Consider the following 16,908-nt stretch of genomic DNA (forward strand, 5'->3'; position numbering starts at 1 on the left):
CAAGTTGGACTCACTTTTACCTGCGAGTCTTTTCCAACTCAAAATATTCTGTGATTCTAAGAACACGAGCAGCATGTTTGTTCTCCTCCCTTCCCTCCAAAACCGTCCTCCCTATTCCTCCTCTAGAATTCTAATTCCCTCAGACCCAGAGAGGAGAGGGCAGAGTCAGAGATGGGTAGAAGACATGGGGAGAGGTGGATTAAGAGGAGATCATGAAGGGAACCAGCCTTGGCAAGCAAAAACTGCTGAGTGGTGTTTTCAGATGTTCACAGGTTTTTTGTTTTTGTTTTTGTTTTGTTTTGTTTTTCACAGATCAGCTCCTTTGCCCATTGCCCCTTATCTTATATTTGGTTATTTAATCACTCCCTTATATCCATATAGCTTTCAACTTTCTCCTGTCAAAGATCACCCTTGTGTTTCGTCAGTCCAATTTTCCAGAGCTACTTTGAATTCTAATCCCAGCACCCCGAGTGACTGATCCTCTTCATCTCACAAGGGCTGCTTATGTTGCACGCCTTGTTTTACAAGGGCAAATGTGATCTTCATGGACAGGAGTGTAATTTATGCCTCCTATAAAAAAATAATCCCTTTTTGTTTCTCTAAATGGTACTGAAATGTGAAGATAATGCAGAAACACAAGTATGAGAAGATAATGAAGGATCTATTTGCTAAGCTTGGTGGAACATCATTTGTGCCTCATGCAGAGTGCTGAACTAAGTAAAAACTTGATCTGCATCAAATGAAGTGAACTTAACTGACTTCCTTGAAGATTCGTAAATGAGAAGGCCAGGAAGCAATGCTTCAGTGTTATCTGGCTGGATGGATAGTGGGGAGATATGAATCCAACCATTCTGGCTGCACACTCAGAAGATGCAGTTGATCAATAAACTCAAGTGAGCACTCCAAATTGCTTGCTTCGAGGTTTTGGGTTTTTTTTTTTCAGAATTTTTTAGTTGGATTCAGGTACTCAAAGGAAACAACTGCTGTGCAGATCTAACCCCACATATAACCAAAAAAATAAAATAAAAAAAAAAGGAAGTAAAGATTTTCACATATCCTGTGCACATTTTTCAAAGAAAGCTCCCAGAAGTAGCCTAGTCAAGGAGAAGGTTTCAAGGGAAAGAAAAAAGGCAGTGTAAAGATCTTTCATTTTGTTTGATACGAAACGCCATATGTTTCTGCATGCTTCGTTAACGCTCCCTTCTTTGCCACCTACAAATGCACAATGAGTTCAACCTTCAGGGGTCAGCAGTGCTCAGCATATCTATGTGAACTGAGCTTGGAGAGTCTGCGGGGACTGCTGGATAAGAGAGGAACGGTCTGAATATTAATTCAGCAGTTTTAGGTTGGACAGTTTAGAATCTGAAAACCAGCTAGATACATCCCCCATCTCGCTGAGATGAACAAATGTTGCTAACCACTCGGACAGTTCTCTTTTGAGATAAAAAAATCAACTTCATTCAGAGGGTGCACTTATTCTTGTGTGTCAATTTCCTAGAGAATAAAATCCTCTATTTACTCAAAGGTTCAAAATTAGAGTAGCTTTTTTGAGCTTTCCAGTGCAGAGCATCCTGTGTTTTGAGTGATAACATTCATTGTTGGAAAGCCTAATGCTATCAGACTAGCTGTATGTGGTCTGGAATCAAGGTTGCTAAATGCATCAGTTTTGATTGCTGCACTGAAATACAAGCAGGGTAAAGAGAGTCTGTTTCAATGTCTCTTTTTATGCCCAGTGGTCTTTCATACAGCGTTCTCCTTAAATTTTAGTCTGTGAAGATTACCTTCAAATTAGAGTAAATTAAAGCTCAGGATTTAGAGTGCAATGCCCTATTCCACTAGAAGCCGACCAATTTAGATGCAAGGGAGCACAATCTTTATAGTTTTAGACTTGTCTTGAGAATGTGCTGTTTATGGACTCTGTTTAGCATACACAGGCATACATGCATGCCAAGCTGAAAGGTTGAAGTGAAATGACTCAGTGGATTTGTTCTGTTACAGCATTAACGTTATTGCTACTTCAAGCTTCCTTATTCTTCTTCTAAAAAACAGTGGACTGAATAAAGGGGAGTAAGAATTGCAAAAGGATGTGAAAATATGATGATGACAGTATAATGAATTGCTGCTTACTATTTCCTGAGTGTTCACAAAATCTGCCTCTTTTGAGCTACACTGTACCAAAAGCATCATAATATTAATCAGGACAGTACAAGGAATACATATTTCTATCAAAACCGACTTGAAGTAATACACATTCCTATTCTCTAAATGCAAAAACTAAATAAACATGGCTTTTTTTGGCTGATCGAAGCTGTACATGGTACACTGGTGATGCCACTGCATATATAAATGTTTATACATGGTTAAAATCCAGTCTGAGCCTCAGCAGACTGTGTCATGCATGTAGAATTTTATCGCATCTAGAATGAGCTGCTGTGCATCTAACTACGAATCACAGCAATAACCCCTGAAGTTATTTTTATTTGACCTCAAATGAACATAAAAAAGAATTTATAGAGCAGACATTTCTTTTGCTATTTCTGCAGCATCTGTCAAGGCACTGGCAGTGCAGCCTCAGTGCAGAAAGCATTAGTGCTTCTGAAACTTGTTATTAGTGTAAACCTTGGCCTGGACTTGACTTTATTTTATATTTAATGACAGAATGTCAAAACTACTTCGAGATGCATTAATGCAGTCACTGGAATGAAAATACTTCTAGTCAATTAGTGTTTGATCTAATACAGTTTGCTACACCACTCGGTCCTCAAGCACTGACACTCTTACACTACAAACTGTCTTTCATCAATTACACGGAGAGGTGACTTACCACAAGGGAGTAACAAATCTTGAATCCTGGTTTAGCCACAAAGTAGTCATCGGATTTGAAGGTTATCTTTATTTGATTTGTTCTTGATGTTATTCTTGGGGGCACCTCCTTGTGCCCACACCACCGTCCTCGTATAACCGTGCTGGTCTCTGATAAATCTTCCACTTCCACAAAATCATACCTGGGAACCAATGCAAAGAATTAATTTTTGCTGATTCTGGTTCAGTTGGTGGCTGCGAACAGACAGGAGCACAGCTGGAGATGAACTGACAACTGGCCCCTATTCTCTGCTGCAAAACACCAGGCTAAATATTACACATGGTGGACACGCTTGCTTAGCTCGTAATATACGAAGCTGTAAGCAACTGCTTGAGTGCCCAGATGGCTACTTCTGGTACTCCTGATGCATGACAGGCAGTATTTTCAACCATGTTGAATTATCGATGTGAGGCACTCAGATGTGCTTGGTACACAATAAACACATACATTGCACTTCATGTGTTGGATAAATAATTTAGAGACCTGATAAGATATTATTTGAGTTAGGCTGCCCGAGCAGAGCAGCTGCAAGCACTTGTGCACTTGATGGTGGTCCTGAACTATCTGCAGCAGCATCCACCAGCTCCTGTCTGCTGTGCTGGGGCAGGAGCCAGAAGCCGAGGGAGATGTCAAGAGCACAGGGGGCAGGACATTCAGATGAAAGGTGATTGTTAGGATCTTTGTAGATGGTAAAGATACTCCCTGTTACATCATTTGGAAAAACATTTCAGGCTTTCAAGAAGAAAATGGGGAATATTCTGCTGTTTGCCTGAGTGCTGTCTCCAGAAAATGCCGCAGCACCTCTTGTCTGCACAAGGTCACACCTTGGCCAGGTACAGACCTGGTCATCCTGATCCTAAACTTGGCTTTGGCAGGAGCAGGAAGCACCAGGGATGAAAGGGCACAACAATGGCATTTGCTATCACAGCCTGCTTGTTTGAGGGCTTGGGTCATTCACTGAGTTCATTTATTGAGCTGGAGAAAAAAAAACAGGTCAGAGAACAGAGTCCCGATTTCATTATATCTATGAAAAAAACAGTCCCTCGATATCTGTAGAACCAGAAGTAAGGCTCCATGCACTGCAGCCAGAGAGGGAGAGGTGATGACAAGGTGGGCAAGGAGAAATGGGGAGAGCTGCCATCCCCACAGCAATGCTAAGTCTTAGAACCTTGGAGGTCTCCACTCAGGAAAAGCTTTTATTGCCAGACCATGTGCTCCTTCCAAAGAGGGAGTTTAAGACTGTTAAATAACTCTTACTAGAAGCATGCTGACAAAGAGCTCCCCAAGTCCTGGGCCTGAAGACCAGGTGCCCGCCTCTGTCCCAGCTTGTGGGAGATGAATATCTCTGTCATAACAGCCTTACTTTCCTTCTGCTGAGACCTCATGTGAAAAAATCCAAGTACGCTGCAGTTTGAGAATATCAGCCCTGCTGCTTTTACATCCACAACCCCCAAATTACATGGAACAGAAAATAACAGATTTGCCGTAACCGAATAACTGCATCTGCCCAAACCCTGCTGAAACAGTTTTCATGACATTAGAAAGCTGTGTTCCCGACAGAAGTAAATTGGTCTCTGGGCTCTCTTCACTGTTGTTGATCAGGCCTCCCTCTCTGGTGGGTATGGATGTGGTATGTCAGCAGAGCTCCTTCCCACCTATGTAAACGTTCTCCACAGCCCCCAGCAGCACAGCAGTCCCTTTGCCAAGCAGGCAGGCAGAGCTGGGGATGTGCTTTGAGGTGGTTCTGGCTCAGAGACACTAGAGACTGGCTAACTCCTGCCCCAGGCCCCTGCAGGCCCAGCCTCTGGCCCTGACACCTCTCTGAGGACCGGCTCGTGCAAAAGAGGTCTGCTCCTCAGCAGCATCCACAAATGCTTCTCATGACACAAGGAGCTGTGTAGTTTTAGTCAGATTAGCTACAGCCTCATAAGACTATTTGAAAATTGCCCTGATTGGCCTCTACTTCCTTAGCCAGGAGATACTTCAACTACTTTAGGATGTCAGGAAAAACTTCTCTGAGAGAGTGATTGGGTACTGGCACAGGGAGTTGGTAGAGTCACTGTCCCTGGAGGTGTTCACAAAGCACGTAGATGCGGCACTGAGGGACGTGGTTTAGTGGGCAACATTGGTGGTTGGTGGACTAGAAGATCTTAGAGGTCTTTTCTAACCTTAATGATTCTATGATCCTATGAACTGCTAGAAAAAAATGGGGAGAATCCATGGACTTCTGAGAAAGTATTTCTGCTTTCAACAGCAGAGACTTTGCTGCAAAAAACAGAAGTAGATGCAATCTGAATTGTTTCTATGCTTCTATCCAGAGCTTCTGAGGCTGTGGATCGTAAATGCTTTTCAGAATCATCTCTTATCAAGTGCCTGTGGAAATCTAACAGCACTTCTAGAAAAATCTGCAGTCTTCAATATTTCTCCTCCTGCTGCAACAACTCTGCAAAAACATACCTTTTCACTGCAGCATGAATGAATTTCAATCAGCTCAGCTTAATAGCATGCAAATTACAATAATTAGCATTAATGAAAAATGAAAAGAAAACACTAGTAACTTTCTGGAAAGCATTAAGTCAAAAGCAAACACAAAAGGAAGCTAAGGTGCAGAGGTCCTGAATTTACCTGTCCAATATGCACAGCATTAAGCACATGCTTGAATCTCAGCATTCAATTAAGATCATGCCTAGCTGTCTCTCCACAGCAGCACTGGAGAAATCGTCAGGTACTAAAGCAGAAGAAAGCACTTGGTTTTCAAGCGTTAACAAAAAAATCTAACTATGCACACAGTAAAACAGGCACAGAGCCATTAGAAATTCCTTGCTCTGGAAGCAAATAAAAGTTTTCCAGTAACTCCAGGGAAAGCTCTGTTTCTGAAAAGAATGTGGTATTTCTCCAGCTTCTATAGACATATGGATTATAGGAGATCTTTGCTTTTCACTGCATCCTAAATTAGCTGCTCTGGGAAAAGCAGCCGGACTGCCTTCCAAGAAGGTCAAAATCCAGAACACCGATAATGGCTTGACTTCCCCTCATTGTGCCACCACCTTTAATGGCTCTTGAAAGAAAATAGTTCATCTTTTTTCCACAGTAAATTAGCCCTCTGTTTCAAAGTTGAAATGATTTAAGGTCAGCCGCAATTTATTCACTATGTAAATATTAACAGGCCGCTTCTGTATGCATCAGGCTCTCAATCTGGGAAAGCATTTGTGGTACTAGGAGGTAACTCGTTACTTTGCTGCTGATCTCAGACCAACAATACCCGAGCAGAGCAGAAGCTGCCAAGACAATAAACGTGCAGGGGAGGAGAGCCAGCGTCAGACTGCATTCCTTTATTGCCGAATGGAAAGCAAACCTGAAGAAACGGTTTTCTCTACTGATAATGCACAAAATCAGCCAAGCAAAAACACTAAAAAAAATCCACCCAATAAAACCCTGCAGAGGTACCAAGCCCTATAAATGCAAATTAATTGACAAAGAAGATAAGATAAGGAGGGGCTGGGTGTGCAGAAATCCTAACAACTGAGTTCTCCACATAGATAAGGTGCAAATGATGGCATGATCAGGCAGAGAGCTGGAAGCTGAGACTTGAGCTTTTGATGCAAGCAGCATCACAGCAATCTGGCTTTTGCAGTGCACAGCAATCTTAAGCCTGCTGACAGACCAGAGAGTTGAATAAAGGAAATATAAACTAAAAAAAAATTAAACCAATATGTTATTTATAGTGTTTTAGTGAATGCTGGCAAGATTCAGCTCTGAGCTCTGCCATCACAAAGCAGTTTATCCACCTGGGTTAATCAGACAGACTAAGTGAGCTTATGATCACTTTGGCTTAAAGGAGGAAATCAAAGGAACTGTGATATAGTAGAGTATCCTCCATTAGATATACTAGTATGCAGAGTATAGTGGTTTTTGTGTACCCATAAACAAAAGCTTTAAAAGAAAATGTGTCAGTGAAGAATAACACTAAATAACTTGAAGAAAAGCACAGTATTTTACAAGGTGTTTTTTAATGTCCCTCACATACAATACCAACACACTTACTGAAAAAGATTTTTCTGACTGGATGAAACATCACAGAGGTGACAAAGGACAAAATCCCATTAATGTAGTACCTGAGCTGTTTGGTAGCTGGATTTGAGCACATAAGTGCCTTGTGTATAGAATGTTATGGAAGGACTAAAACCTTGCCAAAACTGCTTCAACTCTAGGACAGCTCAGTTTATGGTAAACTCAAGGACAGGTCGAAAGAGACTTCTGGAAGCCTGATCCTTGAAACAGGGCCATCACAGATCAAGTCAGGGTTATGCAGGTCTTGATTTGCATCTCATGCCAATGGTCATGCTATTAACCTAGAAGGTCGTATAAAGGAGCCCTTTGCCAACTTCCACACCAGAGGGCTTGCCACTCACCTGCAGATATCATTTTCGGGCTCCTCCAGTCCAAACTGATTATCAAAAGCTAGCTGGATCCTGGTGCTCTCCGGGGAGTGCAGCCGCCATGTCAGCAGGAGGTTCCTGGGGTAACTGCTTGGGAAGCGAGGACTGTGGATGCAGCCGTTCCCTGCCACACTGATGGTCTCTTCTTTTCGGTACAAGTCTGTGAGGTGATTGCTCTCTGTTAGTAGTCACAACTTGTAGAAATTAGTGTGTTGTTCCAGTTACAGGAAGGCAAAAAACACAACAGTTTATAACAGAGCACAAATTATTTGCATTTAAAATCTAAGACTTCTTAAGACTTTTTAAAGTCAACTCTAAGAGTGTTCATTATTAAATAGGAAGTACAGTGTATAGCCCCTTAATTTGACCCCTGCTAAACAATAAGAACACCAGTACTCAGCTGTATACATTCTTTATTTTATGATAAATAAAACATCATTTTTACATCAATATTGACTATATAACTCCCACCTTGTCACTTTGATTTTAAAATAGAACTTAAAAACTTGAATAGAAGTTGCAAACACAAGAACCATCAAGTGAGGCAGAATCAACTGAGAAGGCAAACATCGCCATTTCCCAAATTTGATGCTGTGGTGAGAGATGTTCTCTAAGCAAAACAGCAAAAACAACAAAAGAAGGAGTCAAATTTGTTTATTGTACTTAAGTATTTCCTCCCAGACGCATTAGCACAAACAGCAACTCCATGGTTACACCAACAAAAGTGAAAGCAGAATCTGGCCAATCAACCATGTTATTGGGTAACTTTGAAACAAATAGCCAAGCCAAGCCTCACTTTCAAAATATCTCCCTGAGCAAATACCCAATTATTCCTAAAGTTTGCTCATATCAACGTAAAGCCTCAGCTGCTGTAAATTCCTTACTGCAAGGATAGTGGGAACTGCATCAAGATCCACCTCCAGGTCACAGTGTCTTTTCAATTGCACCATGCATCCAGCTGGGACCAGTAGAAGGATTGGGTTGCCAGGACCAACAGTTGGCAAACTGTGCACTGACAGTTTTAGAGTGGTGAGATTTCAGTGGTCAGATGGTTTCAAGGCAACATACAATTTCTAGTTACAACATTTGAAACTGAGCCTCCATGTGTGAAATAGCTACCTACACACCCCTTACCATGCGTGGAGCTGAGCTCCTTCACAACACAGCCAGTAGGACATACACTCAGATAGGTCTTGACTCAGCCAACCCACTGTCTTGCACATACACATCTAGAACTGTTGTCCCAAATTTAAGCTGAATACCAACATTTCTAAGCCCTTTAAATACAATAAATGCATTTGTTTCTTAAGTATTTTTGGCAAACAAGAATCCAGAGAAACGTTACAAAATTCACAGTAAATGAAATTACTTTTCAGGTTGCTTTTTGCTGGTTTCTGGTTGTAAATATCTCCTTGCACAAAGCTGTAAGCAGTGTGGATGTGTGTCAACAGTTCACTGTATCCTTCCAACACAGTAATAATTTTGGCTTTCAAACAACCCTCAGCTTAGAAGATAGAAGTCTGAGTTTCCTGTAAAAACCTCTAAAGATCTATTTGTGACATCTATTTTTAAAATGCTTTCATTCAAGATTAAATGTTCTCAAATCCCGAGCTATCCCTTCCAAGGAAATACAGCCTTGACTTCATAGTTCACAAAGCACACAACTGGCAAGTTTTGTTTTGTTCTGTTTTGTTCTGTTTTGAACAAGTAATTTTGTGCTTGAAAAGTGAAAATACCACCCACAAATCAGTTTTGTTGTAATTTTCATCAGGAGCATCTACACTCAATTCTGCCTTTTATTTTATTTAGTTATGTATTTTTCCTGGGAAAAACAACAGCAGCAACTACAAAACCCTCTCTGTTTTTAGCTCCCTAAATTTGGGACGAAACAAAATGTCCAGCCAACCCTACTTAGTTTCTTCTGAAATGCTGAGGACATCTGGACACTGAGAACACTCAGAAAACTTACCCAACAGTATTTAACAGGACTATGTCCAAAGTGTCCACGAAAGGGGATAAAAATAGAAACAGTTTTGATTAAATTATATCCTGCACTTTTGAATGAAGCAACCATTTCCTAAGTCAGAGCAATGTTTGCTGCACTAAAACATGGCAGAATTCCTTCTATACGTGAGAGTACTTTGCTTCTCTCTCTTGAGCAGTATACTCTGGCAATTTTTCTGCTACCAATGCACCTCACTGTGTAGTTCTACGTAGTTCACATTTCAGACAGAAAGATTTCCCTACACAGTCAGCCCTAATAGAGACTTTTACCCTGGAGCTGTCAGCTGCTGAGATCAGGGTGTGAGGGACTATACATGAGCACACAAATGTGCTCATGTATGTACCAAAAACAAAAAATCTGTGCTCATTACTAAGCACATCAGAAAAGAAAGTATGCTACCATTGTTGTTGTATCCTGAAAAGAAATGCTCTGTCACAGTTTTTTATTTGACCTAAACTCTGAATTCAACAGACTGGGGAGCTCTGCAGTATCCAATTGAAAGAGGTGAACTGAGAAATAAAGCTGCACGTAATAAAATCAAAGCACAGTGACTTATCTCTATCAGTGTAAAGGCAGTAATTATGGAGTGATTCATTATAAGGGAAAGGCTGGAGGAAAGCCTGGGGAGAGGATTCTGAACAAAAGCATCACAGTATGAAGATATGGATTTTCCATACAGAAAGAAACATCAGCTGGCAACAAAGGACGTAAATAATGTTTCCATAATTCCTCACTTGAGATAAGATGCAAAGCCATTCAGAGCCTTCACGTGACTTTGGAGCAAACTCTTCAAGAGCTTTCAAACAGTCTTATTCCTTCTTATTTTTGTCCTTATATGCTAAATTATAATCTGAAGTGATGAAGGTAGGATTGGAAGTACTGTTTTCTAATAGGATTTTCAGTGCAATTTTGCAGAGTTAAATGGTTTAGATTTGACATAGGAAGGTAGCCAACCCAAAATGAAGGTTGGATGCTCAAAAATCAAGTATCTGGGAAACAGCTTGAGGAGGTGTAAGCAACTCATGTATTTCTTGTTGCAAGTGAGGCGTATGACTAAAATAACAAGACCATTCCAAGCAGACAAGCACTGTCATCATCAGATACGCTTGGGGGAACTAATGGAAATCAGATACTGGCTATGGGCAAAGTCAGAGAAAGAAAAAACAGCAACAACAACAAAAACTTCTTGGTAAATATATAACCAAAGGTAAAGGCAGTGCCTTTTTCAAGGCACTGAACTGTCCCATGCTGTGATGCTATACAATGCTGTATTATACAGTGTCCTGAATGCCACATAGTAACTGTATTCTATAATGCTTTATGGGACTAAATAAAAGATGACAGTGGGTAATACATTGCCTGTCACATTTACTAAAAAGCATATAAAATCATTTCACAATGAATAAAAGAAAGCATTAAGTCATAAGCCAAAAATCAGAGGCCATTTAAGAAATGCACACAAGGGGCATACTCTAGATGGCAGGAGTTAGAAGGACACATGGGAAGAAGACACTGTTTCAAAAGCAAGATGAGTGGGAAGGAAGCTGGAAGACAGTGAGGCAATTCCCTGCAGAGGCTGAACTGACTGGAAAGCAACTTCATATTTCATTGTTCTGAACTCTGTTTTCTTCCCCCTAATCCTTGTCAAACTAATTTTAATCTTACTGGTATATATGATTATCCAAAAGTCCAAGTTAAAAGAGCAACTGCATTTTCAGAAATGTTGGCCTCCCTTCCCTTACATGGAGATTGGTGAAATATGGGGTTCTGCCTAATATGCTAAAAATTTGGCTTGTCTGAAGACCCTTCCAAATATGTATTCTCAGCACAACTTATCTTTCTCCTTCTCAGCATGGGTATGATATCCTAATGTCACGCTGCATGAGTAACAAGACCTGCAAACCACAGTTTTACCCTGTGTTTGCTCTGGATACCTGTATTTCCTATCAAGCTTTCAAAATGCATCAAGACATTCCCTGTAAGCCTGTCCCCAGTCAGGACATATCTGTTGCAGAAAGAAGTTGGCTTTTATTATCATTTCTCTACGGACAATGATTTCCTTCAATTAAAATCTAAACAAACTTGAAATGCATGTACTGCTTGCTAATAGTTAATCTGCTATCTGTTCTTAGATATCCATTGAGCAGAGAGGGTCTTTAGGTGCCAATTACTTCAGAGAGAAGAATTCAGAGAATGACCTTGTCTGAGGACCTAAGCAATAACACTTTTATAGATTTCTGGAGTTTTAACCTCACTTGCTGAGGTGTTTGTATAACTTTATTTTTGTCTTCCCCTTGTAATCACAGAAGTTGGCCAACATCAATAAACTCTTGACACATTGGTAGAGGCTTCAAGTATACTACAGTATGACATGTTTTACAACAAGAAGTATACCCTCTTAAATCCCATGGAACATAACATGATGAGGTCATCCTCTCTTACAGCTCAGGAGAAAGTTTCTGGAAACCCCATCAAGTTCATTTCACCACTTGTGAAACTATTTGTTTTATTTCAGGAAGGAACCTTGGGAGTTTGCATGTGGGAGTTTTCCAGATATAACTTTCCTCCCCCACCACTGCTGTCTTTGAAAAAAACACAGCGGTCAATGGTTTGCCACCAGTTTTTAAACATATGAGATAACCTTCGGGGAGAATAATAGCTCTTCAGTTCCTTCAGTTGAAAATTAGCCTGATCTAAATAGCTGAATCCACTGAGTGAGAAGCAAAGAACAGTAAAACATTTTTGAATCCAGGCCACAAATCAGTTCATCCTGGGGACAAGCATGCCAAACAAGCTGTATTTATGGCAGACTGTTCAGTTATTCATTGGCTTTTTTTCTTCTTTTTTACTCCTTCATCCTCCTGCAAAAAGGAGAAACTTAACTTGTTATCCATAAGATTCTGTGTAAATCAGAGAAAAAATGACAGACTTCATGGTTGAAATACTGTACTTCACAGCTGGTCACAGGTTGTTGGGGAGATATAAAACTGTAAGGTCATGTACCTAGTTAAAAATGATATAATATACTTTTTTTTTTGTGTGAATATAAACAATAAATGAATCTTAGCTGGTGAAAACATTACAAGTTCTCTTGGAATGAAGAAAATAATATTCCAGGTAGTACTTGTCCTAGACATCTCCATCTTTTAGGACAAAAGCTTCATGCGCCTAGACCATTCCTGTTCCTATCATGAGTCATCAGTAAAAGCCATGGTGGTAATGTAGGCCTGCATAGACGTCTGCAGGGTGGTGGAACAGAAGGGTTGCTATAAATGAGACTGAAACAATACAGTACTAGACAGGATAAAAATTGCAAATTGTCTCTTTCAGCGTCACTAAGCTGAGAGAACAGTCATTTTGGTACGACGATGCATATGTAAGAATAAACTGTGTCAGCAGATCCAATCCAAAACATTATTTCAGGTTGCAATCAGCTTTATTCTACTTCACTTCTTATTTCAAGTAGACTGTAAACTAACTTAGATTTAAGTTCACACTTTATAAGTTTGCTGGATCAAAACCTAAGTAGAAAAGCAGCTTTTTAACATGTGTATTCACTGTCATCCTGCTACCCAACAATTAAGTGGACCCCAAACCATTGCAGCTGATGAAAGTCCCTTAAACTGGCAGGATGGCCACTGCACTCCAGACAAGCAGCTGAAAGTACTTATTCCTTCCTTCATCACCAGGACCTTTTTTCTTTCACAAGGAGCACATAACATACTCCAGACATGAACAGAGTTCAAATCCAAAGCATGACCCATGCAATCATCAGGTAATATGTGTGCATACTCAGACAAATTCAGATCTCATGTACACTCACCCTGTTGCCTCCAAATTCCTAAGTCATGTGGAGATCTCTGCCAGAAGAATATGTGTTACTACGTATATAGGGTATATAAAAGCAATGAAAATGTGAGCTGCAGTTGAAAGTGCAGAAAACCAGTGCAGAAGGTGTCAGAGAGCATAAAATACCACATAGCTGTCTCAAATTCAATTGAGAGCCATCATCCATTTTAAAACAGAATGGTTAGTAGTCAGTGTGTGTTTCTGTGCAGAGAACCCCCGTGCATCTTGGAATCACATATTCAATCCACTGTTTAACGGGACTTCAGCAAAAAACAGTCAAGAGAATATTAAGTGAGCAATTGGTAATAAAGACAGAACTCACAGAGACAGTCTGTTACAATGCTTCTCGGTATAATAAGCACTACTTTATTCTAATTTACTCATATTATTTGTACCATTGAATAGTCACCTTCATAACAGCATTATGAATGCAGTACCAAAGAAATAACCCCAGAATGAAGAACGAGATGGCCTGGAATTCAGAGATGAAGACTTACTTTTCTGTGTCAGCTCTGGCAAGAAACTTGCTCAGACTTCAACTGCACTGAACACTGAAAAAGCAAATCCTCACATCTTGTTATGGAGTTATCAACCTCTGTGACATTTGCTTTTTGTAGAGAATTGTATTACTTGTCTTTATTTGACCTCTTGATAGAGATTTGTTCTACATGAATGAACGTGCTGCATGCCATATATTAATGCAGAAGTGTCTACAGAAAAATAACACGTGCTAGGCCAATGTATAAAAATATTGTTAAATGACAGTTCTTCCATGGATTGTAACATTGCAATGCATCTCCCTGCTGGACTCTTACACCAACAGCAAAGTGGATACATTTTTTTCTCTTGGAATTCCATAACTGAATATAAAAAAGGAAAATGTCTATTTCAAGAATGCGTAGCTGTAATTATGTGGAATGAGACTAATGCAAATAACCCCATGATCATGAGAGCAAAAATACAGAAAACCTTTCGAAGCTCTGAGGAAAAAAATAAGGACCTGACTCTCCTGGTGCACCAGAGGACACAAGGGAAACCCATTAACCAAAGCATTGAGCACTGACACCTCCATGAACAGGACAGTACATAACAAACTTGTTCTAATGCTAAACAGCAGATGTTCAGTGCCTCAGACAAGATGATGTCGCTTATACACACTATTGTTTTATTAATGAATATGAAGACTGGACTTCAGCTCTTACTGTTTTGCTAAAGTGAAGAACTGGAGAATGGTGTGACTAAAGTCTTAGCAGAGGATTTTTCTTAAGATACTGTTTAAGAAACTAATTAAGATTCAACAAGATGTCAAGCTCCCTTAAAGAAAAATACAGATGAAAGGAAATAGAAAATATGGTCAAAGGGGGAAGTTTCTCATGTTAAATATACTGTAGCAAATAGACAAGTAATTACTGAGTGGAAGGTTGAATGTTAAAACATTACACAGTAAAAAAGAAGCTGATTCAAAAGACAAATTGAGGCAATTTTCTCTTGTAATGCGAATTTCTTTATCCTCTATGTCATCACCGAGACAAGATCCAGAATCTCTAGAACGTACTGAAATATTTCTTCTTAAACAGGAAAGTCTGGCAATAGGGTTCAGACAGGCAACATTTCTGCATCCTGATTTTGTCATGGTCCTGTTTTTAGTTTCTTAGGGTTGGTCTATCCACATAAAGATAAAAACATTTAAATACTCACAAGCTTGATGCTCTATGTCTGACCTGGTACCTGAAATAAGATCTGGAGTGCTATATCCAGTGACAGACAATATTCAACCAGAGAAAACAGGACTGAGCAGTCCACAGAGGGATCATTACCATAAGTTATTCCTCTGGACACTGAAACAGGTTGCCCAGTGAGGTTGTGAATTCTACCTCCATGGAAGCATTCAAAGCCAGGCTAGACAGGGCTTTGAGCAGCCTGGTCTAGTGGGAGGTGTCCCTGCCTATAGCAGGGGGGTTGGAACTGTATGATCTTAAAGGTCTCTTCCAACCCAAATAATTCTATGGTTCTATGACTCTAAGTTGCTTGTTCAGTGTAAAGCTGTCCCTAAATGCTAAAGATGGGGTTATGTTTTACCTCTGATCTTTTCTTCGTGACCTGAAGAACAAACCTGTGCTCTGATAGCCCTGGATGTCCTCATTCTATTAAAATACAATTTTGCATAATCCTTTTTATTTATTTATTTATTTTTAGTAGTAGCCTAGCAGGGGAATGGCAGCCTGTGTTGCACTTCCATTATTTGCTTGAGAGAGTTGTGAGCAACACATCTGTCTCCTCCCAGGGGATGGATGGGTTCTGGAGGATGCTTCCAAGATAAGATGACAATTTTCCAAGAAACGGTTGGAATTAAAATGCACAAGAAGTTCTTGGAGCAGAGACTAGAACCCAAGACTTAGCCACAAAGGGAAGAGCCAGCAACTTTTTTGTTTTCTGTCTCCAAGGCACCCTGTCCTGTGTCTCTGGCAGTTTAGCTCAGAATACAACAGGACTCCCTTTCAGCTCGTATGCCTGAGTTTTCTTTTGATGGAAACCACATCACTGAGGCATTGACGTTTTTTCCACATCAGTGCCCTGGGGAAGATTTTCCACCATTAAGATAAACCCCATGTGCTGAGAAGCGTTTCCCCAGTTTAGAAAGCAATTTAAGTCTTATGTACTTTCAGTGCAGAGCGCTTTCCTGTAAGTGCTTTGGATTTTCTCTGAAGGTTTGGCATTAGAATGCTACAGAGCTGTAATGCGAATAGATTCTGCAGTTCAACAAGGTTTCCAGGTACATTCATGAATTTCTTGGCTGTGGCCTTCTTTCATTGCTATGGTCTTGCACCAAAAGATCATCCTTAGAGATTTCCTTAGTCCTGTACCAAAGACTGTAATGACATATAATGGAAACACCCGGTTGGAGAAATCACTTCTGGTATTTAGGGACTAATGGGAAGATGATGTCGGTAAACATCAGCTCATCCCAAAAGCTCAGTTATTGCTATGCCACATGCAGCAACAATCTCTTAATGTTGGCACAACCACATTCAAATCTCTATAAACTGAAACCAAAGTCAGAAATGGAGTTGGCTCTAAGAATTCCATTTACATATCCCAGATTCCCAACTACTTTCTGGAAAAGCAGCTGTTTGGCTAATTGCCAAGAATAAGTGATTCAAAACATTCTTTCTAAGCTGCGTGGAGGAATCTGAACAAAAAAAATTGCCAAGAAGTTGTGGAGTTAAGCCACCATTCCAGCTCAGCTCCAGGGGTACAGGGCTTCGTGTATGTTAAACTGGTTGGTCTCAACTCTGAACTGGGGATGAGGATGGCAAGACATGAGTACCACATTGTTATTATTTCTTGTTGTGGAATTTAGTAATAATTTACTGATGCTGAATGAGTTGAGCTATCCAGTGAAATATTTTGTTGTCTTAATGTTTCTTTATAGCAGTGCACCACAGTGGAGGGGTGATGGGAGCAGTGTAAAGGTACACATAGGTAAAAGTAATTCCAAGATCAGAATATTACTGCATTAGAAACATAAAATCATAGAATCGTTTAAGTTTGAAGGGACCTTGAAGAGTAGTTGACTATGTGACCTTTAAAGGTTCCTTTCAACTCACTCCTCGACTGCTGTGCTTCACAGCACATCTACAGCTAGAGAAGATTGCTCAGAGCCTGGTCCAGCCTGACCGTGATTGTCTCCAGGGATAGGCATCCACCAACCCTCTGGGCAACCACTGTTGGTTTTGTGGAGATTTTGATTA

The 16,908-nt window shown here is 40.2% G+C and overlaps 1 protein-coding gene across 2 annotated transcripts in view; it reads right to left on the minus strand.

Annotated features, from left to right (window-relative positions):
• PDGFD (platelet derived growth factor D) overlaps positions 1–16,908 on the minus strand; it is a 144,822-nt gene that overhangs the window by 52,097 nt on the left and 75,817 nt on the right. Inside the window, exons 2-3 of one of the 2 annotated variants that reach the window (XM_065730037.1) lie at positions 7,276–7,462; positions 2,825–3,005 (exon numbers count right to left, since the gene is read on the minus strand). In XM_065730037.1, coding sequence (XP_065586109.1) covers positions 2,825–3,005; positions 7,276–7,462 — 368 coding nt within the window. Of the gene's footprint in view, positions 1–2,824; positions 3,006–7,275; positions 7,481–16,908 lie in introns of both variants that reach the window. The other variant, XM_065730036.1, reaches the window with a different exon arrangement.

This window comes from Cyrtonyx montezumae, unplaced genomic scaffold (assembly GCF_038088225.1).
Source record: "Cyrtonyx montezumae isolate F1298 unplaced genomic scaffold, pur_monq_1.0 scaffold_12, whole genome shotgun sequence".
Taxonomy (NCBI): domain Eukaryota; kingdom Metazoa; phylum Chordata; class Aves; order Galliformes; family Odontophoridae; genus Cyrtonyx; species Cyrtonyx montezumae.